This window comes from Chelonia mydas, chromosome 6 (genome assembly GCF_015237465.2).
Source record: "Chelonia mydas isolate rCheMyd1 chromosome 6, rCheMyd1.pri.v2, whole genome shotgun sequence".
NCBI lineage: Eukaryota > Metazoa > Chordata > Testudines > Cheloniidae > Chelonia > Chelonia mydas.
In genome coordinates, this window is record NC_051246.2 from 51,304,279 (window position 1) to 51,332,098 (window position 27,820).

Here is a 27,820-nt window from a genome sequence, read left to right on the forward strand (position 1 = left end):
CGTGTCCAAACGACGTTTCCCAGTAAACCCAGTTAAAGTTTGGTGGTGGCAGTGGAAATTCCAAGGGCAAAGGGTAAAATTAATTTGTGCCTTGGGGAAGTTTTAACCTAAGCTGGTAAAAGAAAGCTTAGGAGGTTTTCATGCAGGTCCCCACATCTGTACCCTAGAGTTCAGAGTCGGGGAGGAATCTTGACAGGAACCATTTCTGATTTTGAATAAATTTGATCCATCTCTTTCCTTTGACTTAAACAGAAACAGTTGCACCAAATAATGCTTATCACTTTCTTTCTTTCTTTTATTGAAAAAAGAAAACTGGTTTATGCTTGAGATTTTTGTGTACAACTAAATTAATTTAAACTTTGAAGGATTATAAGCCAGTCACTTAGCTAGAGGGAACAGAAGGAAACATTAAGTCATTTTTAACCTTAACTTCTAAAATACTGAACACATTTACTTTTAACTTTGCCAGAAAACTAAGTGTTAAATTTAGTGCTCATATAACTAATTTTACTTAAATAGCAAAGGAATTTGATCTCCTCTATAACTGCAAACCTCTGCATAACCTTAAAATTGGATCCATTAGTAGTGCCTTCATGATAGTGTGCATGCTGTGGTTGTGTTTATGAAGGAATTCAATTTTTAGTGCAGTGAAATAGCACTTTTATTTGACAAACTTAATTTTAAAAGTTAGTTTGGGAAGCTGCTTTTCTCCTTTTTGTATTTGGAAAGTACAATCAGTGCTGAAAAATTGTTTTCCATTAGTCTAATAAAGGAAGCTGTCTCTCTACTCCAGTATTTGATAAAGGAACAAGTAGCTACCATGTTAGTTGTAAATGGTGACTCTTGCATTCTCGATCTTTAGAGTGAAGATAAGAACAGACAGTTGCAAGAACGACTGGAACTGGCTGAGCAAAAGTTGCAGCAGACTTTGAGAAAAGCTGAGACTTTGCCTGAGGTGGAGGCTGAACTGGCACAGAGAGTTGCAGCACTTTCAAAGGTGGGACAGTAATTCACTGCATTGTGAGAGTGTCTTTTCTGTGGTCATTCCAACTATAGCAATTCTGTTCTCAGTCTTATTTTCACTGATTTTCCAAACAGAATCAGTAAAATGTTTTCTATATTCTGTGCTTTCTGTTTATTCATTCTTCTAATTATCTAGCATATGTTCAAAATATTTAAATTCTAATGACTTCCTCTTTCTGTATTTCTATTATTGGGAGTTTGCTGTAGCAGCTTTTGTATCAGCTTTGTGTGTTGCATTGTGAAAAGTGTTTCCTTTCCCTTTGCTGTTTGAATTTCTATTTTTGTTACTGTATAGAACTGCTTTAGTCGAGAAAGAATGTGCTGGGAGTCATTTAATACGATCAGCAACTTATGACTTGGCAGGGAAGAAGACAACTTCTTCCTTTTTTTTTTTTTTTTTTTTTTTAAATTAAGGCCATCTCTGCACTACAGCACTGCTGCTATGCCACAGTAGTGCCATCGTGTAAACAATTCCTACAGCAACAGAAGGGGTTTTTCCATCGCTGTAGGTAATCTACCTCTCTTACCAGCGGCAGGCAGATGAACGGAAGAATTCTTCTGTTGACCTAGCTGCATCGACACTGAAGGTTAGATGGGCATAGCTGTGGTGCTCAAGGGTGTGAACTTGTCACACCCTGGAGTAGCGTATCTGTTGACCTAACTTTTAGGTATAGGCCAGGCCTAAGCAAGGATTGAGCTGAAGATTTTAAGTAATGGGCCGTCAAATTTCAGCTTGCATTATATGTCCTTAAATTGCTGCAGGGAGAATAGCGGCTTATCGTGTGAAGTAATAGTATGTCTAGTAGCTATAAATGGACTTCTTGAGTGTCTTTAAAGTCTGTTTTCATTTTTTTTTTAAATCTTTCCTATCCCTTTATTGGCTTTGTAGTCTGACCCTTTGTCTTCTGGGAACTCTGCTGCTAAAGAGGCTAAACTGTTGGAACTTGCCTCCAAGTTTAGGAAGGTAGAATTTGTACACCGGTCCTTGTTTCTGCTTGCCGCTTTCTGCTTTTCATGATTACTAACATAGGCAATGGGGATGAGTGTAGAGAGGAAATCATGTGACGGGATTTATACATTATTGCATTGTTGGAAATATGAATGTAAATTTTCCTGGTGAGAAGTCCATTGTCAGCAATGGTTGAACCATGAAATTCTGGTGTGGGAGGATTAATTGATCATCATTTAACCTAATGAGGATTCTTAGGTTCTGGTAGTAAGCTGTTTTGCACTTCATATAGACAAAAATGGCAGTTTGCACGCAAAAGCATGTTATGCTTCCTGCTAGCACATCACTCTTCAGTACATTCTTAAAGACTTAAATACTAGTTCTAGTTTGTTTTCAAATTGACAGGCTGAGGAGAGACATGGCAACATTGAAGAACGGTTACGACAGATGGAAGCACAATTGGAGGAAAAGAATCAGGAATTGCAAAGGGTATTACAAAAATATTTTTTGGTATAGAAATCAACCTGAAAAGTAAAACTCTGATCCCTTGCATGGTAGCCTGTGGTTGAGCTGGGCCTTCCCTTCTTCTATGTCCCACCTCTAATGTGGTGCTAAAAGTTGCAGCGAGGTTGGGGGATTTATGATGATTGCTAGTTGTTGCTCTTAATTAAAGTTAGTGAACTTGATTGTGAGCTTTGAGTTTCCAGCTGAAATTTGAAATAAAATGTTGAAAAGTACCGGTCTACCACAATTTATTCTAATTAGATCTCCCTTCTCACAAAAAAAAGTCTTCTGTAGACATACTGAGTCAGCTGGCCTTGGAGTTGGCTCTGCAGGCTTTGAAATCGACTTAGTCACTATACTGTAAACTCACACTTGGAAGCCAGTGAATCTAGTACTTCTGATTATCTGAAGTTTTGGGTATCCCTGAAGGCCTTTGGATGATCAAGGTATCTGGATTAATTCTGAACCTTTGAGGAAAGTGTCTTTCATTGGAGAAAATAAGGAGTTTGGGTTTGGTGAGCCTTACAGTTTTAACAATCTGGAGATCTTTCTAAATGTCACTTTTTTTACAATGTTTTGTAGGACAGATAACTTCAACAGCTTTGAATTAATCATACTTTTAATGCTTCCTAAATAACTTAGGCTAGACACAGAGAGAAGATGAATGAAGAACATAATAAACGTTTATCAGATACTGTTGATAAACTTCTGTCTGAATCCAATGAAAGACTTCAGCTTCATCTCAAGGAAAGGATGGCTGCTCTGGAAGATAAGGTAGAAAATAATTTAATGTGATGATGAAAGTAGCTTAGAAGTTAATGAAATGTACAGCAATATGCTTGTTACACATTTTACAATACATATATAATTTAGTCTTGTAACTTTATTTGTTAAATAATGTATCTTTTATCATAAACAACTTCCATTTAGAGACACTATCAGCATGACTTTTTGAAAATAGCTGATTCTTAGAAAACTAAGCCAATTTATCAAGAGTGCTTTCTATGTCCTAAACTTAATTCTTAGGGGATGGGGAGGGGGATTCCTTTAATTTTTTTTAAAGGATTTTTATGCTTTCTATTGACGATTGGCGTTGTCCGTATAAACATGTTTGTTTTGGGTCATACAAGAAGTCTGTTGCAGAGTCAGGAACAGAACACAGATCTTGAGTCCCATTCTTCTCCTATATCGTTTTCCCTACTCCTCCTTTCCTGTCTAGTCCAACGTTTCCTGGATCATAGTGGTGATCCTGTCAGCTAGAGAAATATCATCTTTCCCTCACAGGAGAATGTCTACTTGACTATAAAAATGGTCACTGGACCAAGTGATCAGTTATTGCATGCTTCAGACGTCTGTCCAAGGTTCTGTTCTTTGCCCTCCTAATTCAGCTCCTCTTCCAGCTTGTGACATCTTGCAGCCTGCATGGACTTTCACTTATTGGCTTACTTTCATCTGTAGTACTTCAGAGATTCCTCTTTGAAGAAATGCAGTGATTCCTCCCAGTAGGATGAAAGAATCCTTAAAGGAAAACAAGGAAGTTCCTTCTGTGGTAGCATTTTCTCCTTTTGTTCAGTGATCATTTCAGTTTGCATTCTCCCATATTGAAGATGTAGATTCGAGTCTTTTGTAATACAGTGCTCACCTGGGAAAACTCTTCAGTAAAAGTTAAATGGCCCTTTCTTTAAAGACTTCAACACGTTGGCATATTTTATGATCCATCTGAACTTTCGGAGGCACTTGTTTTCACTGTGACAAGCAAGTGGTCTGTCTCCAGCACCCCAGCTGAGTTTCTGACAATACTGTTCCGGGGCTCTAGAGGCAGATGACTTCTTTGCTACAATCCCAAGAGAGCTGGGGTTTTGATTTCCTCTCTGCTTTTGTTCTCAAAGGGAACTGAGAAAAATCAGGCATGATTGACTAAAGCTCTGCTGTGGCCCTCTTGGCTAATTTTGGGAGCTAATGAATTAAGTGCTTAAAGTTAGGCTCCCTAAATCTGAAATATTTGGCCTCTGGCTTTGTAACATAGTGGGGAAGCAAGATTCAAAGCACTGACCTATTCCCACCACCAGCGAATATATTTTATGCGCTGTGTCACAGTGCCTGTATGTTTGACCTAACCATGATACAAAACCTCTTTCTGGAATAAGACTGAACTCTCTAAGTTTGAGATAATATTCATGAAGTAAAAAGACATTTTTAGATATACTTCACTGTTAGTATTAATGCTCAGAAAAGTACTGTTACTTTTCTGTATAAATGAATGATTAATAGGAAACCAACAAAAATGTATAATTGAATAGAATCTCATTTGTCTCTATCCAGGTCATTAAGCCTTTCTCCCCAGAATGTCCTATATTGTAGCTTACAGTGTTTCAAAACTGAATTAAGATGCAAACAATTAAAAACAAGAACTTTCAAGATAAGTGTGTAACAGGTTTGGGCGGGGGAGGAGAAAATGAGTCAAAAGGTTATAAACTTCCTAAAACAACTTCCCTTTTGCAGTGACAATGCCATTTTCATTATTATTGTTTACTACAGTCGCATACATTATTGGAGATCTTGTTCTTCAGCTGAAGGAAGCCAGATGCTTTGGTGGTGGTGATCTTTGTAGCTGACAGACAACTTTCGTAGTCTGAGTTGGGGAGTCAGTTTGAGCATGATCGTAGTAGCTAGTTATTGTATAAAATGTGTGTATTTATAGTACAGATATTGATAAACAGCCATATGATGACTATGCAAATCCCTGCACTCTTCTTAATGAGAACTATCAGAGTGCCGGAGTTTACAATACTGTATAGCTGACAAATTACTGTATGGTGGTAACTGTACCACAATCCTGATTTGATTGTCTGAGAGTCATCTTTTTCATTAAAATTATTTCTGCTACTTAGAATAACTTTGTCAAAAGGAAACTAGCAAACAGATAAAACCACTGTTTGTTAGTAGAGCCCTGCACAGATACAAAATTTGTATCATCCAATCCTCAATCCACAAAAATGGTCCGCAGATTTGCAGGGCTCTAATTATTAGTAGTAATTGTTTAGTGTTCTGGTAACTTTTATCACTAGTAATTTAATCATATAGAGGAGCACAGACCCAGGAGTCTGAATCTATTTTAATTGTATTAAAAAAAAAACAGTGGTATGCCCAACAAATAGTTTTCTTTAGTTAATAAATTAAGTAGCTATGAGTTAAAAGAGGTATTGCAGTTATGCCGTATGTAATGGACCTTTGTAATAGCTTTTCTTAATCACCCTTCAAAAATTGAAAGATCTACAATGATTAACAGTAACATAACTTGTGCAATAAATTTTATTTTAGAACTCTCTTCTTCGAGAAGTTGAAAATGCAAAGAAGCAAGTAGAGGATCTTCAACATGAAAAGGTATTATACAGATACATTTTGATTTGAGAAACTAACTGTTTCAGTGGGACATAGCTGGAATATGATATAAACTATACTAAAAAACTTTCTAGTTATAGCAGGTTGTGTAAAAATATTTAAACTTCCTTGGTTTCTTGCCTTGGTCTTGGTAATTTCTTGTGGCACAATTAGTACTGTTTATTGTAAAAGGTTGGTTGCCTCCTTTGGTTCAGAGGATTATTGTTGCAGCTTTTACAGGTGACTTAAGTTTTTCAGCAGAATTATCTATTTAATTTAATTCAGGTAAGTACAAACTAGGTGAAAACAAGAGGGCTGTATTGATGATTTACCAGGATTCTGAAGGCCCTGTCTAACTCATATTTTTTGCATAGCTTATGCATTGAGCAGTAAAAACACAAATAAAACTTTTCAGTGGCAAGTGCGTCTTAATGTATATTTTATAACGGAGGCATCCAGTGTACATTTTAAGAAGCTTGCTACTGAACAATATTGTAAAATTTGTACACTACTGTTTTAAAAACTACTTCAAAAATTATGGAGTGGGACAGGAGAAGCACCTATCATACTTGGCTGCTGTGTTGAGCTCTTGTCGGTCGGGGAAGGATTAAGCAGCTCAGAATCATCAGGAGCAGAGCTCTTTTCACGAAAGGTGTTGAAGATGTTTTGGAGGAGAGGAGTGGATTATACTTTCTGGGCATGGGGTCTCAGAATGCACAAAATTCCTTTAATTGTCTGGCCATCCCACTTCTTTCTAAATAATGTTGGGCACAACCTTTCATTGACTGTTTCCCAAAGTTGTGGTGATTCACATTGTGAGCAGCTATGGGAATGTCTGCTCTGACATCACAATACTTGTATGGCTTATTCAGCAATAATATGTACTATGTGTTCTAAAATACTTTGCTGTGAAGTGAGTTTCAGGTTGGCCAAGTTGCACAGGTTTTACATCAGTTATGCAGATTTAAAGAAACTAAGAGCTACAGGTTATATTAGTGTGTTCTGCAGGATGGGCTTTGAATATCTGTGGCATGGGACAAGAGTTCTCAACCTGGGAATTGCCACTCGCCATTGGCTATCTAGGTTCCTAATTTCACTCATATCAGTCTTCTGTTGAAGTGACTTATTCAATCATTCAGTTACTACTTACATATAAAGTTCTGGGAAGCATGAGGAGATCCTAGTTGCAAGTGGCTGGATTTAAGGTCCTGTTTTGTACAGAGCTTCAGCCATCCTCAGGCTGTCTTTACTAATTCAGTTTTCTCATTTACTCTAATCAGTGTTAGCCGGTCATTCACATGTGGATACATCTCTTATTCAGTTGTTTCAATTAAAAGAAAAAATCAGCATTAACCTTGCATAATTGAATGAGGCATCTCAATTACCACAGTACTTCCAATACTGCTCTCTGGTGTTTGGTAGATCAGTAGTGGTGATTTAATGGTTACCACTGTTAATATGGCAGAAGTCTTTTGAAGGTCTGCTTCACTGAGGAGTAGTTTTGAAGGCAATCCGTTGCATGGAACACATAATAGTGGAAATGAGCTCTATGGGCCTGGAAGATGTACACATTATTATTACTGTTTTTTTTTTAATGAATGTAATGGCAGAGCTCTTGTATGTTTGTTTCCTGATTTGTTTTTCTTGTTCTATTCTTTGCAGGATCAACTGGTACTAAATATAGAAGCAATGAGGGCTGAAAATGACCAAATGAGGATCAGAGCCACCTCTCTTCATCATAGGTACAAGCATTTAATGAGAATACTGTTTTGCTAGAGATTAAAATCAGCTTTGTTATATTTTGTTTTTCTATTATAATTTTAAACATGTTTCCTGAGTGTAGTAATGAATATTTCTATGCCAAAGTTACAATATTACTTTCAGTTTAAAAATTAAAACTGGAGGAGCAAGAATAGTCTTTTCCAAACATCTAAAGATTTAATCTATGTTCACGTTTTAGCCGACCACATTTGGGTAGTGTACCAGATTTCAGATATCCGATGACACCATTATCTGTGGCTGACAGTCATACGGATCCCTATACCACCTCATCAGTGTTAAGACGGCCCCAGAAAGGGCGTTTGGCAGCTCTACGTGATGAACCTTCAAAGGTAATGGAACATTATTACTTTGATAGCAAAATATGGTGGGATTCTTTTGATCTAATAGGCAATTGCAAGTTTGTAGGATAGAAGTACATAGTATGTGGCTGCTGCATAGTGTAGTCTTGTTAAATAATGACACTAGAGTTTTTCGCACTTATAATATTTATTGTTTATCATAGTATTTTTCCCAAAGTGGGCTACTTAGAGGTTTAAAAACTCTTCTTTTTCTTTAAGGGATTGACGTTTTTATTTTGTATACTAAAGTGTAGGTTTTTGCTAGATTGTGCTTTTTTTGTACACACTAGATTTCCTGTTTCACTAAAATACATAATTACCCGTACTTTTAATGTATGTTTTAATTATTATTTAATAACTGAAAAAGTAGGGATTTTGATACTGTGTTCGTTGTTAAAAAGTGTGATAGAAAATATAACTTTGAAACTGAAATATATCATCTGAAACAACCCAAATCCAGATTTTAATTTGTGTGCACATTCAAAGATGATGTAGTTTCAATTTAATAATCTAGCACGCTATCCATCATTTGGCAAGCAATCTCTCTGTACCTTTAAATACTTCAGTTTTGACAGGGCTCAGTTCCTAAATATACTGAGTTGTCCCTCAAACATATGATGGAATTTGGATTAATATTGTTGGCAAACCTTTGCAATATTGCATTAGAGTTGGGTGGGATATGCATAAGATTTCTATGACTTGAACCATTACTATAAGTCTGCAGTTTTCTAAAGAATTGGTTTTGTTTTTACTGTTTTCTAAATATTGCTTTCTTGATGGATACCTACAGCATGTAAGTGAGAACTTGTTGACTTTGTTTTTATATCTTTTTAGCTTCTTGAAAGTAATTAAATAGTAAAGGTTTTATATTGTTTTTCAATTAGATTGGGATTTCTAGTCTTTTTTTTTTTTAAACAGGTTCAAACGCTTAATGAACAGGATTGGGAACGTGCACAACAAGCAAGTGTGTTGGCAAATGTAGCACAAGCATTCGAGAGTGATGTTGATGTCTCGGATGGTGAAGATGACAGAGAGACTATATTCAGTTCAGTCGATCTTTTGTCACCTAGTGGTCAGGCTGATGCTCAGACTTTAGCCATGATGCTTCAAGAGCAATTGGATGCAATTAACAAAGAGATTAGGTATAGTTTCTGTTAATTACAATTATGATAAAATAAGCTTCTTTCATAGCAGAAATTAAATATCTTTCATTGATTTGTGTGTGGTTATGAGTAAGCCACACAACCTCTGTTTTATTTGAAAAAGAAAAAAATTAAAAAGTGGTTATGCTTGGCCAACTTTGTAAAATGCTTTTGATGCTGTATATATGGATGGACATTACCATATAAATGGTGGTGGTAGTAGCTGTTGCTGCTAATAGCAATTGAGTGCAAAACTTAATCATCATTTAAACTGCCATGCGATAAGTTTCTGGCTATTCTCCCATAAATTTTTCTGTAGTAACTACTACTATCGTAGTATTCTTCCAAGGGTGTTAGAGTGGATGATCTTCTGTACTGTGCAAGAGGTAAAATACCTAGGCACAGTGGAGTAATAATAGTAGAAAGGCTGGTTTCAGAGTAGCAGCCGCGTTAGTCTGTATCCGCAAAAAGAAAAGGAGTACTTGTGGCACCTTAGAGACTAACAAATTTATTTGAGCATAAGCTTTCGTGATCGACAGCTCACTTCATTGGATGCATCCGATGAAATGAGCTGTAGCTCACGAAAGCATCTGATGAAGTGAGCTGTAGCTCACGAAAGCTTATGCTCAAATAAATTTGTTAGTCTCTAAGGTGCCACAAGTACTCCGTTTTTTTTAAGTAGAAAGGCTGTAACTTCTTTGGATTTCCTTGTTTCTGTTTTTAAATAGTACCTTCAGTTTTCATTTTAATTATATTGTACTTACTAAATAATAGTTACCACATACTTTGAATATATAACACTTTCATATGAGATTCTTGAAGCATTTTACAAATAAGCTTCACAAAATTCTTGTGAAATAAGGAAGTGTTGACCTCTTTTTATAGATAGGGAAACTGAGGTATAGAGTGGTGTGATAACTTGCCCTTGCTTACAGAGGAAGTCTGGTGCTTTTGCCACAAGGCTAGCCTTCCTCTTAGACTATCTTTCAGTTTCTCAGTCCAAATGATATTTTTACAATATTACAGTATATTAAAATTCGTCCTTCTATACAACTCCCTGTGTTTGGATCCCTCTCCTTAATCTGTGCCTAAACACTCTTTTCAAGCTCTTCCTTTAAAATAAATTCTTCCGAAAGGCCTACATATTATTCTGCATTGTGAAGTTTTACTAATTTGACAGAACATAAAACACCTGAACTGCAATACTAACAAAACATCAATCACAGTACCTTTTGTCACCTCGTATTTCCTATTCTTTTTATATGTTGTCTGTCTGAATTGCAGCTGTCTTGTCTTTCCTGTCTGTAGAGGTTTAGTTTTCTAGAGTCCTACAAATAACCACACAGAACTTAAAACTGTTATTCAGCCAGCCCCATCACTTATCTCAGTGTAATTGAGTCTCACATTGCTTTTGCAAATATACTTATTTTACAGTGAATTGATCAACTTTAAAAAAAAGAAAATCACCTAGTCTTTAAACTTTTTTTTTAGATTGATACAAGAAGAAAAGGAAAATACGGAGCAGCGAGCAGAGGAAATTGAAAGTCGAGTTGGTAGCGGGAGTCTAGATAACAATGGACGATTTCGGTCAATGAACTCCATTCCCCTTCCTTTTATTGGTGGGTCCCTCGCTGGTTCCTCTCCTCCTGGCAGTGGCCGTTCCACACCAAGGCGGATTCCACATAGTCCAGCTCGGGAAGTGGACAGACTAGGTATCATGACACTAGTAAGTATCAGATTTTTTTTCTCTATAATAGAAAATATCTGCATTCTAAATAATAACCCCAGTAACCTTTGTCCTTTGAATCATTTTCCTTTATTGAATTTTTTTTACTTGTGTCCTTTCACCTCCAACATCAGGTTCAAACTGCTGGTCTTAACTTTCAAAAAGTCTCCAAGAGTTTGATGTCTCTTTGCTCTGCCCACATCTCTTACCTACGTTTTGTCTCCTCATCCTAGTCTTGCTCTGTGCTGCCGCCTGTGCCTGGGAGAACTTGGCCTTTTTCTTCCAAATCCTAGTGCAACAGCCATTTACCCCCTTCTTTCTTAAGTCTATTCAAATCATACATGTTTTATTGCTGCCTGTTGGTCGTAGTCCACATTTGTATTGAATGCTCAACAAATAAATAATTTTATATAAATATGTGAAACCAATAATCGTGAAGGTTAATGATTAAGTGTTATTTACATTTCAAATGTACATCTATGAAGTGAACTGAAATGAATCTATTTGAGCTAGCAATTTATAGAGGAAATGTTTTAAGCAAGTTCTAATCTAAATATTTTCTTTGCAGAAATTGACTCAAAAATGAGTTTCGCAGCTGTTTCCATGAAAAAATAGGTCAGAGTTTTTATTCCCAAGGCTTCCTCTCCCAATGCAGCATGACTTTTTTAAATCTAGTGTTAGTGAGCCAAAATAAGCTGCAAGTCCTGTACCAGCTAGAAATTGTCATGAATTTTTTTGTTCAATAGTAACTGAAACTGTAATTGATTTAAACTCCAAGATTTAAAGGAACTGACGAAATCACATGTGGTAATATTTAGCCGAGCTATTGGCTTATTCTATAACTGAATAATTTTTTGAAGTATGGTAATATAAAGATCCTAAACTTCCTCCAGAACTACAGTAGTGGAGATACTGGATTTTTATTAATGTGTATTGTGAATAATGGATTATTTTTTTACATTATTTTGTAGTTTCCTGATAAAAATCCGCTTTATTTATGAACATTAGCTAACATTAAACCTGTTAGCTTGCATTAAGCCCATGTCATTGTATCAAATGCTATCACAGAGATAGTACTGCTGCCTTGGTTCCCCCCCATCCCCGTCCCAGATTTATGAATGCAAGCTAGTTTAATCATGGTTTTAAAAATTCAGTGCTGTTACTTTTTTAGTTTAACTTAAAACTAGTGAATTAAAAGCTTGTAGCTGTCTTTAACAAGTACTGGCTGACACTATTTTTTTTCATTAGTGTTGATTTCGTGCAGTGGTGTCTTTTACTTTAGCCATCCCCAAATTAACTGGATATTGAGGACTGCATTAATCTATGATTTTATTCATTTTTCTATTCTGTTCACCTGTTCCTATAATGATTAAGATTTTCTTTACGAGGAATGGATGATGTCCTTGGCTGGTATTTAAATAGCACATTTAGACCCTGAATCCATGTATGTTTAATATTTGATGTACCTTTCAAGGTTATCTAATTTATTTTCTATTGATGGAAGTCTCAAGGGTAAACTAAGTCTATACTGTGATTTGATTAGCTTGTTCTTTCTTATCTGTCATGTTGGGGGGATGGGGGATGCCAGTAAGTCAAAAATTCTGGTTAACTAAGAAGGAGGGACTTTGGGTGCGGGAGAGGGCTCGGGCCTGGGGGTTGGGGCATGAGAGGGGGTGCAGGCTCTGGGAGGGAGGGAGTTTGGGTGTGGAGTGCGGGAGGAGTTTTGGGGCACCGGATCTGGGCGGCACTCACCTTGGTCTGTTCCGAAGCAGAAGCGCAGCCAGGCAGCTCTGCATGCTGCCTCCACCTGCAGCTCCATTGGCTACAGTCCTGGTCAATGGGAGCTGCGGAGCCAGCACTCAGAGTGGGACAGGGGCAGCGCACGGAGCCCCTGTGGCCGTTCTTCCATCTAGGAGCAGCAGGAATATGTCGCCACTTGCGAGGAGCCATCTGAGATGAGCGCCGTCTGGATCCGGCACTCCACAACCCCTCCTGTGCCCCAACCCCCTGTCCCGAGCCCCCTCCTGCACCCAAAGTCCCTCCCGTAGCCCTTCCTGAAATGTCAGTTTCTAGAGCTTTCCTGTTGGTAAAGTGCCGGATAACACAGCTTTTACTGTAGTAACATTGATAATCAAAACAGAAATATTTGAGTGAAGATTGAGCAAATCTTTACACATTTTCCTTGCTTGCTTACCTTTTGCATATTTTTAATCCAAGTAGACTTGGCAAGCCAGTCAATTGACCAGTCAAGTAATGTCAATCAGTGACCTTATAATTGACCGCGGCCAGTATTCTCAAATATTCCAACAAAAATACCCTGATGTATGTGGCAGCCTACTATTTTAATTGCATCATGGTGCCATCTACATTTTTATTATTTAATTTAATTGTGTTTTGCATTTTTCTGAATGAAAATAACTGATGTAATTTGTTTTTTGTAATTGGGCATAAGTATCTCCCCTATGCCTATTGGAGACGATAAAGTTGTACTTTTTTTTTCTTCCTGTTACTGTTCTAATATATTAGTACTCTAAAATATTTGTCAATTTTTGAATTAATTGTTAATATTTGACCGGTCAATTGACCAGTTATTTTTGGACCGAATGCCCAAACTTACCCTATCTTTTTAAACATTCTTTGTTTGTAATACAAAGTGCATTGAATTTTTGATACTCAAATTTTTTTTGCCTACAAGTCCTTTTTTAAAATACGTAGCCAAGTACAGTGTAAATCTGTTTCCTAAACTATATGAATGTAATTTTTTACCAGTATCAGTCTGATATGATTATGCTCTATGTACAACTTCAGTTAATGAACAATCTTTGATCTTTTGCTCTGCACACTGTTAAAGGTTGGGAATGTCTAAGAGGTGAGATTCAACAGATTTTGGTGAGGGTGGGGGAGAAGAAGTAGTGGTGATAGACTGGGCATATTCATTCCAACAACCTAAATGTAAGTTACCTCACAATACTGCTGCCAGAGTTCTGGATTTCATGATTAATACTGTAATGCATCTGCTTATATAAAGTGTAGAAAAGGGAACAAGATTCCAAACTGGTCAGAATGAAGAGTGTTTGAAATTCATAGGATCTAACTCAGACAACATAGAAATCTCAGTCCCTGCCTTGAGTACCTTTTGGTTTTGTGATCAAGGGATCTCCATGCATCTGAAGAAGTGGGTTTTTTATCCATGAAGGCTTATGCCCAAATAAAACTGTTAGTCTTTAAGGACTCCTCGTTGTTTTTGTGGATACAGACTAACACAGCTACCCCTCTGATACGTGTGATCAAGGGAGAGTCTTTGCCCAAGTATTCTCCTTATTTAAAAAAAAAAATGAAAACAAAATTTCATTTACTGGTTTTCTTGCTGAGAATGTTTTTTTTGTTTTCTTTTTTAATTTTGCCTTGTAGATATGGGTGAAATATTGTTATCCTCTAAAACTACTATTTAAGTATCTACGGTATTTCCATTATAAAGCTAGATTTTTCAACTATATGGTGGTCTAAATATTTTGTAGTTTTCTTCCATATATGTTCTGCTATATTCTCCCTAATGTGTTTTTGTCTCTGCTAATGCTTTGAGTTTGTGCTACAGAGTTTGCAATAAATCTGGTTTCCCTTAATTTCTTTTCTTTGCATGCATCTGTCAGCCTAGTGATTTAAGGAAACACCGTAGAAAGGTAAACTCTTTAGCCACTTAGTTACATTCTTTTGCTGTGTCATTTACAATAAAGTATGAGTGCAAATGAGATCCGTTGCAAGAGTTACATATTTGTGAATAATTGCAAATTATTTCATGTTCAGATTTAATCTCTGCTATTAAAATAATATTAAATTAATAAAAAATTATGGGAATAAAGAAATGAAAAGGAAGATGATCTGCTTTAGAGGAAGAAATAGTAATTTAGTTTGAAACACTTTTACCCCAAGTGTAAACAGTATGTTATCCATTTGCAGTAGCCATTCCTCTGTCTCTGTAAAGGCATACTTGCATTGAATTTTGAAGATTACCAGCACACAATTAAATTACTTAGTTTGAATTTCTGATCCTCATCACACTTGAAGGAACTTCATAAGTATTGACAAAGGGATTCCTGATTTCAAGAAGTTGTGATTAAATCTGGTAATCATCTAAGCCCATGACAGCTAGAACACCTTGTTTAAAACTCTTCTGGTTCCTCATAATTGGAGTTAGAGCAATGCTTTACGTGGCTTTACTGAAAGAACTAATAAGGGTCGGGTGTGTATATATTGTAATATTAGCATACTTAGTTTTAGGGAGTTGTTAAAGGGAATGTATACTTGCTTTGAGCCCTACTTGCTGGATAGGGAGGCAATGAATTCTATATAAGATTGCCACAGTCCGATTTCCAGCAGAAATATTAATTCAGCAACACTGGTTGTCTACAAAAGTAAGAGGAAGTTCAGAAGAATGAAAGAGTAGAAATGATGGCCCCAGAATAAAAGAGCTGGGAGAACCTTATCACTGTAAAGTGAAAAAATAATCAATACATTTTCTTTTAATTCTTTGTACAGTATTAATGTAGGATTCATGCTAAAAACTAAACCTTAAAGTTTTCATTCTTTTTTTCCTGTAGTCTCCAGTTTCTGGAGAAGAAGTACGAGATGACAAGACCACAATAAAATGTGAGACATCACCACCATCTTCGCCTCGATCTCTGCATTTGGATAGAGTCCATAAAGGAGCTTTGCATACACTGAGCCACGAAGACATCAGGGACATAAGAAAGTAAGTAAGCAAGATGGCAGAAAATATGAGGGTAATATTCGGATAACGTAGCTAAGGTTCAGATTTTTAAAAAGCTGATTGACTACAAAGTTGTTGTTCAAATCATGCAAGTTTTAAGAAATTGATTTTTAAAACTTCTGAAAAGTCAAAGTAAATGGAAAAGTCAGAATAATTTGTCAGTTGATTTGCTAAAGTTAATCTGTATAAGCAGTCCCCTTAGCACATTCATTAATGGCAGCTGGTTTTCTATGGGGAAGTTTTCAGGTACTAGCAGTTTGCCTTTCTTTTTATCACTTTATGTAAAAAGCATATTATAGAGAAGAAACGTAGATGAAGGGAAGCTGGATTTTTAATTTATTATGCAACTCATTTCCAGATCTATGGCTTAAATTCAACCTATGATCATCTGAACTTGGCAGGGAATCTGACATCTAGTGGATTGTAATATACATAACAAAAGATATACAAATAACCTGCAGTTGCTTGACATAGGTCAGTCACCCTAATAAGATATCTTAATAAGAAAAGGGGTAAAGTGTTGAGATATTGGATGTTGTCCGGTATTTTTATTTATGCTCCATTTAATCTTTTGATACATCTTCTTGTGATGCTTTTCACATCTTTTGTAACGAGAAATGTTTTAAAACTGGAAATTAATTTGCTGAGGTAACTTGACAGTCTTAATCAGCTTCCAACAAAACCTCAAATTGCCATAAAAAATGTATTGTGCTGAAAGCAGGGATTATTTTATGTGTATTCTTTTACAAACTAAAAAGTTTTTTCTCTAAAGTTCTACAGGTTCTCAAGATGGGCAAGTAAGCAACCCCAGTAGCAGTAATAGTAGCCAGGATTCCCTTCACAAAGCCCCTAAAAAGAAGGGGATCAAATCTTCCATAGGTCGCTTGTTTGGTAAGAAAGAAAAGGGTCGACCTGGACAAACCAGCAAAGAATCATTGGGACAAGGTTGGTTTGTTGTCTTCTAACTTGTGTATTATCAACAGTATAAAAGGAAGGAAAGACTTAGGCCATATCTACACTTACTGGGGATTGATGCTGCTGCAATGGATGCAATGGGGGTTGATTGAGCGCGTCTAGTGAAGACCTGCTAAATTGACCACAGAGCACTCTCCGGTTGACTCTAGTACTCCACTAGAACGAGAGGAGTAAGATAAGTGGACGAGAGAGCATCTCCTGTTGACGCAGCGCGGTGTTATTCACTTAGTTGAAGTATCGTAACTTAGGTCGACTTGCTGCGATAGTGTAGACAAGGCCTTAGTTTCATGGTATACATTTTTAATGTGTTTTTCTAAGTAATGTTTGTTTTAGATTCTAGGTGCATGACACGTGGAGTGCGGAGAGAATAAAGATATTCTGAAATGCTTGTTCATGTCTCATATTCAAGTACTATATGCTTTAGTGTATCTCTGGGGAAAAAAGGGCTATCTTTTTAATTTCTTCTCCTGATCACATCTGATTAATAAAATGAGTTACCAATAGAAACATAATTGGACAATTACTGCTGATTAGTACATTAGAAAGTACTAATTACTTTGTTCCGGAATATGATAGTTATGCTGGTTTATACCAATAAATTCAAGGTAAAATACAAAAAATATGTCACTAAGTACCTTGCTTTATTCCTTGTAGTTGGCTTGGCAGAAACAGACAATTCTTCTCAAGATGCCTTAGGACTCAGCAAACTTGGGGGACAGGCAGAAAAAAATAGAAAACTACAGAAAAAGTAAGTTATCAAATATGTAATTTAGGGGAAATGAATAATTTGTGTTTAAAGGAAAAATTTCAAAGATTATGCCTGTTGCAGGAACAAGCCTCATTAAGTTTTGCAGATTTATTTTTTACATACATCTCTAATATAGTGTGTTTAAAAATGAGTTGTGGTCTTGGCAAACCTGATGTGATGGCATTTAGCACTGAAATCATTACGGTAAAAAATGATAAATGAATTTTGGAAAAGTAAAAATGGACTTAGTAAAAAGGTTTCTTGAAACAGAGATGGTCATTTTTATATTCCTGTTCTTGAGGTTTGTTCCTTCTGTAAATTGCTGGCAAGAGTCCAACAAGTGTCTTTGGCTGCCAGCTGAGAGCCACATAGTGCAAGCCTCCCTTCTTGGAACATTAGGGATCCCTAGTGTGTCCAGTAGCTAGTTCTTTTTAACAGTTGACTATGAAGCAGTTTCCTTTTTTCATTTTGTCTGCTCACTAAATTTATTACTCAAGATTTTTCTGTTTCCTCTTGTCTTTTCTCATGGCTTTTTTTTTTTTTTTTTTTTTTTTTTTTTGGCACATTAGTTTGCTGAACACTTACTTGTCAGTCTTTGGGTATATCTACACTTTGAGCTCGATGTGTAATTTCCAGGGTAAGGAGACATACCCATGCTAGCTCTGTTTGCATAGCATGTTAAAAACAGAAGTGGGAAGCGTGGCTGCCTTGAGTAGAATCTCCTCTGAGATGCTAGGTATGTATTGGGGCAGCTAGCCCATCCCACTGCTCTCGCCACCCTGGCTAAACTTCTGTTTTTAGATAATTTAGAGCTAACATAGTTATGTCTTCTTGAGCTGGAGATTGCACATCCAGTTCGAAGTATAGATGTGCTCTTTTAAGTGACATGTTTTAAAGAGCAGTAATTTTTTGCCTGTTTCTGGAATCTTTCCAATAAGAATTAAGGTGCAAAAAAATTTCTGCTTTGTCTACCATTTAAAGATGTACTGCATTTTGTGGTGTTGCCAAATGAACCAGGCAGCAGAGAGGTAGCAAAGTCCATGAGTGCAGAAGGCAGATGAGATCTTTCATGGTGGTAATCTGTGACTTCATATTTAACTGGCAGAATAGAATACCATTGAAAACTTGAACAGGTAGGCAGAATTAGGATTTCATTGGGTCCTTCCCACTCACCCTCTTAATAAGATACTAGTTGGCTGTCATTATGTTGTGCATTATAAAAACAAGAACATATATTTTTTATACATCTATAGTATTACTGTTTTTAATCCACCCAACTATTGTTTTCCTCTGTGTCAGAAACTAAGCTAAATTGATTTGAGGTCAATTATGGATGTCTTGCTTCATCTTCAGGAAGATTAGGTCGTAAATGTGCAAGAAGCAAGCACATCAGAGTTTCCCTTTTAAATGAAAATGACTCCTAAAGTGCTGAAAATATGCTCTTAAATTCAGTAGCAAATAAAATAAATGTATGGTTAATTGCCAAGAAAATTGGTAACATTTTTATTTGAAAACTTCAATATTGGTAATCTATTTTGACTGTAATGACACAATGAACTGTTGCTCCTGAAATTGCTGATACGTGGAATCCCACCTTGTGACTAAATTCTGTTCTAAAGATTTTGATAGTTTATGGAGTTTTCAGATACTACCTCTACTTTCTTGAAAGAGAAATGTTAGCCTAGCTATATCACCAGCAGCACCTATTACCATAGCTTTTTGTCTTTGCTCCCCCCCCCCCCCCCCCCCCCCCCCGCCCCTGGAAAATGTTCTTGATTCTCAATGCTGGGTAAAAAAATTCACATTTTGCAAAAATAAGACCCAGCAAAAACATTCACATGCAATTCTGGCTGGCTTCCACCAACTCAAAAGCTACTTCTTGCAGGTGAAAAATAATCATTTTGCTTTGAAAATTAATATGCACTTGCTTCCTGGACTGCCTTTCCAAATTTTGTTACCACTGCTGGAAACTACATTCAGATCATTGGCTGTTCTCCATTTACTGAGTTATTTTGAAAATATTTACCTGCATTTGCAAGTATGATACAAGCATAATCTAACTAATCCTTTAAACAACCCCATGATGTTTATCAGGTATTACATATCAAGTTATAATTTACAAATGACAAATCATAATTGGAAATTGTGGCTTTCCCAAGATCAAAATATAGGATTTCATAAACTCTGATTCCCAGTCCTGTACACTCAGTCCTGTCCACATATGTGCTTACTGATCAATATGATGGGGTTTTCATAGTTAATTTCAAAATGCAAAGAGTATTACCCAAAAGGCATAGGTTGTCATTAAAGCCTTGTTATGCTGGTGGAAATATGTAGCAAAAATGTACATTTTCTTTAATTTTACTGTCCCACAGGACAGAGTGTAGGACTCTTCAACCTGTATGAGTTGGGGTCTAACATAGGATTGCCAGTTGTCCAGTTTTCGACTGGAATGCCTGGTCGAAAAGGGATCCTGGCAGCTCCGGTCAGCAGTGCTGACCGGGCTGTTAAAAATCTGGTTAGCGAGGCTAAGGCAGATGCCTGGCTCCGCACGGCTCCCAGAAGTGGCCGGCATTTCCCTCCAGCTCGTAGGCGGATCTGTAGCCACGGGGGCTCCGCGCGCTGCCACCCCGCCCCCCCCCCCGGCGCTGGTTCCGCAGCTCCCATTTGCCGTGGTTGCGGAGCTGCCTGGCTGCACATCCACCTAGAAGCCGGAGGAAAATGCCAGCTAATTCTGGGAGCCACCTGAGATAAGCGCCACTCGAAGCCCGCACCCCAGCCCTGAGCTCCTTTCCGTACCCAAACTCCCTCCCAGAGCCTGCACCCCCTGCTGGACCGCCCCAGCCCTGAGCCCCCTCCCACACCCAAACTCCCTCCCTGAGCCCACACCCCAACCACCTACCCCAACCCTGAGCCCCTCCTGCACCCAAACTCCCTCCCAGAGTCCGCACCTTCTCCCACACTCTGAATCCCTCGGCCCCAGCCCCCCCCTTTGTACACCCCAAACCCCTCATCCTTGGCCCTGCACCAGAGCTCACACCCTCAGTTGGAGCTCTCCCCACATCCCAACCCTCAGCCTGGAGCCTCCCCTTCACCCTGAACCCCTCATTTCTGGCTCCACCCTGGAGCGCACACACCCAGCCCCACTCTCCTACACCCCAACCTCCTGCCCCAGCCCAGAGCCCCCCCTCATACCCTGCACGCCTCATTTCTGGTCCCAACCCAGAGCCCACACCCCTAGCCAGAGCTCTGACCCCCTCCTGCACTCCAACCCTCTGCCCAACCTAGTGAAATTGAGTGAGTGAGCGAGGGTGGGGGAGAGCGAGAGAGGTGGGATGGAGTGAGTGGCGGGGCAGGGTCTCAGGGGCGGGGCAAGGGTCTTCAGTTTTCTGCAGTCAGAAAGTTGGTAACCCTAATCTAGCATTCTTCAAATTACAGTACTATACTTTTATCAGTGTATTCCAAAAACTTGCCAAAGTGCACTGAACACGGGAAGCACAAATATGTTAGAAATAACTAGAGAGGATCCATCGCCACCTCAGTGGGAGTAATCATAAACATGAAAAGGATAGTGTCAGAGCAAATTCTCAAGGCTAACCGCTCATTTTCAAAAACATGTACACAGTGAAGAGTATCTGAGTGACTCAGTAAGATTCCATACGCTATGTTGCAAATCAATATTCTGGTAGCTTTTATGAAAAGGATTAAGAATTTCACACTTCTCTGAAACCTAATGTAAAAAGTAACTGTAGCAGCAGTGACTAAAAAGCTACTTTGTGCTTATTTTATGTATCACTTCATATCTTTTTGTTTTGTTTCTGTATACACAATCTCAAACATGTTTGCAACAGGCATTGTTACCGTTTTATTTGAAGTCTCTATTAACAATCTTATGTTTAAAGAACTGAATTACAGTATTACATTATTTCATTCTGTTTGTTTCTATATTTGTGTTACGAGTTCAGTTTAATTATAGTTTTACATTTTTCCTTCATTGTTTTATTTCCTTATTATTTACCATTTGATGTGGTAGTGCAAAATCAGGGTAAGTTTATATTTAATTTATTAGGATTGTTGTGGATGTGTGAGAAATTTGTTTGGAAACTTTCTCTGATTTTAATGATGTATTAGAAGCCCTAATTGTTCAGCAAATTAAATGCATGTTTTTACAAGAGGTGATGTTTCTATATTAGGCAGTGAAATGTTCTGTTGAAGCATTTATAGTGAAAGCCTATTAACGGTATTTGTTAAGGCATTGACAAAAACAAAGCCGTTTATCTTACACTGCATGCTGTGAGTGTACATAATGTGAATTTCGGTACTTCATTTAAATGATAAAAATATACGACCTAACAATTTTAACTCTGTTTTGGAAAGCTGTTTAATAGTACTAAATTTTTCAGTGTTGCTGTAGCATTGCTGTGGTTGTCCATTTGCAAGGTTGACTGTTGTGCTTTATTCCATGAGATAACGTCATGCTTTTTCTTGCTTAACCTACATTGCTTTTAATTGTGTTGCATGTGTCACCTCTCCATTCTGTGAATGACACCAGTCTCGTTACCCTTTTTAGCATCTTCACCACTACAGTGTTAATGCTTTTTCATACTGTACAAGTAACGAAATGATACAAGATTATTGGAAATTGATTCCTTGCATGGGAAATAGAATTTTGTCATTTCCTGGAATTTTTTCTTTTGACCTTACCCCCTAAAATTTGCAAACCCATATGTAAAATTGAGTGTACACAGTTGATGGGACATGGGTCATGGATTATGTGGGAGTAGGGAACAGGATGTATCCCTTAACTGTTCAATTCCAGTTTAAAAAAAAAAAAAAAGATATAGAATTTCTTAACAATGTAAATCGTTTTGGACTATTAGCTGGACTTCATTAAAACATAATTTTAGCTTTAACTTTTTTGTTTGTTGGTTTTGTTTGCAAATAATTATTTTAAATAATTTCTAAAACCAAGATTTTATCACAAAATAAGAAAATAACCTGTCAGTTTTAGGTGTTCATTTTCTGGATGAGTACTTGTTTTTTGCTTGCAAAGTTATTCTCAACCTTATTACTATCGTCTAGTTGGGACTTCAGTTGAGCATTAAATCATTCACCTACAAAAAACTATAGGAGAAACAATACAATCAATGATCTGTCTGTTGATCGCCTACGACTGGCTAATTTCTCATAGTCTTGACACTTCAATATATATGAATAAAATATAAGGCTTTTCTGTACCCTGACCGTAATTATTACATTGCAGAGCCGTAGTTCTACTAAAGTAATCTTGTGGCTGTAGCATTCTAAGGCTTCTGAATTTTGACAATTCCTTAAGACAAGAATCATTCAATATTATAGGTCTAGAGATGTGGACATTGTTCACTTTTGATGAACACCTATTGACTTAAATGGAAAGAGATCATGAGTATGTAGCCAAGGATACAGTATCTTGTTACTGCATATATATTTTTAATGGAATACTGTACCAGAGATGGAGCTGGATTAGTAAAAGTTTTTGGTGACTGTTGTATTTAAAAAATTCGTGGAAATTCATTCGTGAGAATAACTGGTCCAAATTTATAAGCTGGATAAACAGTGGGGAAGAAGAAAAAGCAAAATTGAAATATGTTACAAAATTCATCAAATTAGCTAGCTCTAACTTTGGCTGTTTAAAAATATACTGCCAATGTACAAAATCATGCTGTCAGTCTAAATTTATTTTTTGTTGAATTTTTCACTCTTACCTTTAATTAAATATAACATGCAAATACTGTTCCCATGGTATAAATGCCACATAATGCAAGTTCTCATTTGCCTGTTTACTTGGGTCTAATTGTGACAAAAGCAAGTTTTGACCACCGTCTTTGGGACCTCTTCAACGGCCTTTGTAGTGCGTACAATAACTACATGCATACTGTAATGCAAACAGTTGGGATTGTACTGTCCATACTCTAGCCTTAGTCTTTTTTCATTACAAGCAGGCAAATCCTGGTAGCTTAATGGACAAAACTGAACTTCAAAAGTCCTTACATAAATTCCATCTGGTGCAGAATGCCGTTGCTTAGGATGTCTGAATTTATTTCCTTGTTGTGGGTTTCAACAGTGTTGATTATGATTTCTTTAATTTAGAAGCCATTGAAGAGTCCCTGTCCAGTAATATTTTTTTAATGCTGTGTATCTGTATTAGAATCCAAAAAGCCAAACATAATTTTAGTCCAAGTTCTTTTTTTCAGATCTATGAGTGAGACTGTATAAGCTTTATTCTCCCTTGGGAGGATGAGGAGGTATAAATAAGTGGGGAAGAGAGAGGTTGGGGAGTATGTCAGATATTTTATAGAAAACCGAGTGAAACTTTTTCAGTTAGTGTTTACAGAGGGTTCCTGTGACAAAGAAATATGTTGTAATAGTTGTAAAGTATATTTATTCACTGAATAATAGCAAAATTGCTACATAAGCAGTAAGTGATGTCCATTTTAACCAGTCTCTCACCAGCGTAGATTGATGGTTTTCAACCTTTTCTATCAGATCTTCTTGAAATCCTCCTCCAAATTACATGGGACTCCCCTCTCACTTAGCAATATGGTAAGGGCAGGATGAACACAACCATTTGGCGCATGTTTGCAAACACCTGGCACAGAGCATTTTCTAGTTCCAAAAAAGCAAGACTTAGCATTTCTGCTGTACTGAAATTTTACCCTGATCATGCCATGCCGCATTTGCTATGGCCCTGTCCTCTTTTCAGGTATCTTAGTGTCTGTAAGATTGTTAAAGGAGAAAAGCTGGATGAAGGAAACAAAATACCAGTGTTAAATAAACGAAACATAGAGTTAAATTACTATTTCAATATTACTCTTCATTTAATGACTGTTTCTATAATTTTAGACATGAATTGCTTGAGGAAGCTAGAAGGCAAGGTCTGCCTTTTGCACAATGGGATGGCCCTACTGTGGTGGTGTGGCTAGAAGTAAGTGATCCCATTTTAAAACGTAGGGTACCTATACTTGTAGCATTTTTAGTAACTTGAAGATTTGAAGAAACATATATTTACATATATTACTGACATATTATTTTCTATTTGCCAGTTATGGGTAGGGATGCCAGCATGGTATGTGGCTGCTTGCCGAGCAAATGTGAAAAGCGGGGCCATCATGTCTGCCTTGTCTGATACGGAAATACAGCGTGAAATTGGAATTAGTAATCCTCTGCACAGGTTGAAACTGAGGCTTGCCATTCAAGAGATCATGTCACTAACAAGTCCATCTGCCCCTCCTACATCAAGAACGGTAAGAAAAAAATTGGAAGTAACTTAAGCTAGTGGGAGGGAAATTACTTCTAAAACAGCATCAGATATTTTTTTCTCTGCTCTGTTAAATACAGAAATTTCTTCAGCAGATTCCAGAATTCTAATGTAAGAATATCTGAGTGGGAAATTTTGAGTTTTTAAGAGAAATTTTCAGAAATGTACCTTAAATTGCTAAGGACCAAAGTTTAAAAAGAGGAGACTTCTAGTTTCCAAAAAACTCACGTGGAATAACTATCATATTAGCTTATAATAGCTCTTACTTTACTGCCAAAAACATTAATATTGTAAAGCGGACACTGTATGCTATTGAAAAAGTTGAATGAAGATGTCTACTGATTTTTTTGTTTAGGGAAAGATTAGCTTTTTTTCATTTCAATATGACGGTCTATTTTAAATGAGGGAAATATTAAGAATAGGTATAATTTGCCAGGTGTATATTGAATCATTTTTTGATTAAGGAATATAACATACATATATGTAACTGTTGTAAATTAAAGGAAGAGTTCATTTTAGAATTTGTAAAAGATTGAGTAAGTTGCTATCAGAGAGAAATTAATTTAGCCGAACGGGTGATAGGAATTCTGAGCAATGGCAGCATCTCAGTATTATTGATCATTAAGTCTGCGAGTCTGTCATGGAGGTCATGAAATCCGTGACCCCCGTGACTTCTGCAGTGGCTGGTGCTGGCCGATCTGGGCAGCAACTGAGCCAGAAGCAGCAGTTTGGGTGTATGGGAGGGGGCTGGGGCAGGGAGGTATGTATGGGGGAAGTGCACCCACCTCGGGGTGAGGGGCTCTCCGGCTCCCACTGACATTGCTCTACAGCTCCTAGGCAACAGAGGGGCCGGGGGCCTCCATGCTGCCCAAGCCTGCAGCTCCCATTAGCTGCAGTTCCCAGCCAATGGGAGCTGCAGCAGCCGGCGCTTGTGGTGGGAGCAGCATGTGGAGCTGGGTAGGGAGCCCCTGTCAACCCCCCCTTGGCCCTCCCCCACAGCAGCAGCAGGGGTCCCACTCCTGGGCCGCACACTGCCCCCCATTTTAGTCCAGGTATTTTTAGTGAAAGTTATGAACAGATCACAGGCCGTGAATTTTTGTTTACTGCGCGTGACCTGTCCATGACTTTTACTAAAAATACCGTGACTAAAATGTAGCCTTATTGATCATGAACCGTGACTATTGCCATGAGAAACTGTCTGTGATTTTATGGGCTCCATGTGGGCATAGTGGTCCACCTGCACGTAGCCAGTGGCAGTATTGGGGCTTGTGATTGGCACGTTCCATATATGCTCTGAATTTTGCTGGAGAACTGCCATGGTTTAAAAACATTTGAGTTACTTTTTCATAATTTAAAGTATTTCTATAATTGCATGAGACATTTCAGTAAAAGGAGAGGGTTGAATTGATATAATTGTATTCTGTCATGTACTGTTACTAAGAGGCGCACTGACTCCTCTTGGAAAATACTGGAAAAAATCCTGGGTAAAGGATATTCTGGTGATTTATTCTCATTCCCCTTTTTATGTTGCTAGAGATATTGTACAAAAACAAACTTCTTGTTGTTGCTGATTATTTATTTATTTGCTTTTAATCTGAAGTCAAAGAATTTTGACAGATCATTATGCCGTAAAGGGCTAAATTCAGAAAGGAATAAGCAGCAGACAAAATATATTAATGTAAATGTTAGTAACTTAGGAGGAAAAAAAAGGGAAAAATTCTCCAGAAAATAAATCCGTATAGTTAGTTTTAAATACTATGGCTTTTTAAGTACTATATTTTTTTCATACCTTTTCCATAAGTTAGCAATGTTTCGTAACGTAGAATGTCTTTTCTATTAGGGAATGGGTTCTTTTGGTACTTCCTTACTTAGTGGGTTTATGCAGATGTGGAAAAATTTGTTCCAATAATAATAAAAAGTCATCTTTGTTTATATAACCAAAATCAGATTCTCAAATTATAATTATGCTAAATCTTACATAGGTCTCATCCTGCATTCATATTGCACCCAATGGTCTATTTACTTAAATGGGAGTTATGTGGATCTTTGTCTGCATGAGTATTCTGACTACCATGTAGGAAAATATTTCTGGAAATATTTGAGGCTTGAACAGAGAGCAAGTGGCTATTGCAGAAACTGCTAATAAGTACTGGTAATAATTTTAGCAAAATGCATATGACATTTAGTAGATTAGTATCACTTCTCATGAAAATAGTGACTTAACAAAAAAATCAAGAATACTTTCAAGTGTGCAGAATTACAAAAATGTTTAATAAAATTAAAATTGCAGTTGTGTTAGAATGTTGTCCAGAAGTACATGTAACACACCAAAGGAAAATTTGTAGTTAAGAACAAATAGCTTATAAAAGGGACATTATTAAAATGAGTATTTTAGAATTTTGTTCAACATTACAGTTCTTGTCATAGTTGATTTGTTAATCACATCAGTGTAAACTGTTTCACACACTTTGTAATTGTTAAATAATCTTTGAAGGGAGATGCCCCATGTCAGTGCACCTTTATGCTACATTATCATTTTAAATAAATTTGTACTTCAGACTTTAGAAACCATTGCTTTTGCCCATGCCTGCTCCTTATTTGTACCTATTGCTTTTATATTCTGCAACCTTTCCTCTTTGTTACTGCTTTCCTTTCATTGGATGTGATTGGTTCACTGTGGGGTCATATTAGACTACGGGAAATGTCTGGGTAACACATGAAGAAATGGAAAATCTTACAGCCACGCCACAAACGGTTAGTTACAGCACTACACTTCTGTTCCTTATAGTGCTTTTCCCACTTTTTGATTGCTTGAATCATGTGCCTTTTAGTCTTTCAAAGAATGAAAGTATTAAAAAAAGCTCAAGTATTTGGATTATGGCTTCCTTTAGTTACTAACCCTATATGAAACTATAATTCACACTTTACTCTTTTTTTCCCCCTTGGGGACAAAAAAAATCAACAGTGATTTTTATTGAAGGCAGACTAACTGTATTGTGTGTACAGCCAAATTAATTTATTTGTACATAAATTTCTTCTTTACAGAAAACCCAATCAGTACAAGCATTTTCCTATTTCCATTAAATTTTATATTGTTTTTAAATGCATGGTGCTTGCATTCTTTAGATTTTTAGCATGCCATAAAGATACTGCATCTGCTTTACATCTTTAACTTTGCTCTTAATAC

General features: G+C 37.2%; 1 protein-coding gene across 14 annotated transcripts in view; it reads left to right on the forward strand.

Annotated features, from left to right (window-relative positions):
• The window catches only part of PPFIA1 (PTPRF interacting protein alpha 1), an 89,908-nt gene that overhangs the window by 36,995 nt on the left and 25,093 nt on the right, over positions 1-27,820 (forward strand). For 3 of the 14 annotated variants that reach the window (XR_006291491.1, XM_043548505.1, XM_043548507.1), the window contains exons 9-22: positions 863-997; positions 2,378-2,461; positions 3,119-3,250; positions 5,798-5,860; positions 7,520-7,599; positions 7,818-7,968; positions 8,896-9,119; positions 10,611-10,845; positions 14,496-14,525; positions 15,444-15,595; positions 16,386-16,558; positions 17,243-17,336; positions 24,219-24,300; positions 24,419-24,619. Coding sequence is in view for 11 of the 14 variants with exons in the window: in XM_043548505.1 (XP_043404440.1) it covers positions 863-997; positions 2,378-2,461; positions 3,119-3,250; positions 5,798-5,860; positions 7,520-7,599; positions 7,818-7,968; positions 8,896-9,119; positions 10,611-10,845; positions 14,496-14,525; positions 15,444-15,595; positions 16,386-16,558; positions 17,243-17,336; positions 24,219-24,300; positions 24,419-24,619 (1,836 nt within the window). In the remaining 3 variants the exon portion in view is untranslated. Of the gene's footprint in view, positions 1-862; positions 998-1,912; positions 1,988-2,377; positions 2,462-3,118; positions 3,251-5,797; positions 5,861-7,519; positions 7,600-7,817; positions 7,969-8,895; positions 9,120-10,610; positions 10,846-14,495; positions 14,526-15,443; positions 15,596-16,385; positions 16,559-17,242; positions 17,337-21,369; positions 21,382-24,218; positions 24,301-24,418; positions 24,620-27,324; positions 27,388-27,820 lie in introns of all 14 variants that reach the window. The other 11 variants (XR_006291490.1, XM_037899991.2, XM_037899994.2 and 8 more) reach the window with 6 other exon arrangements.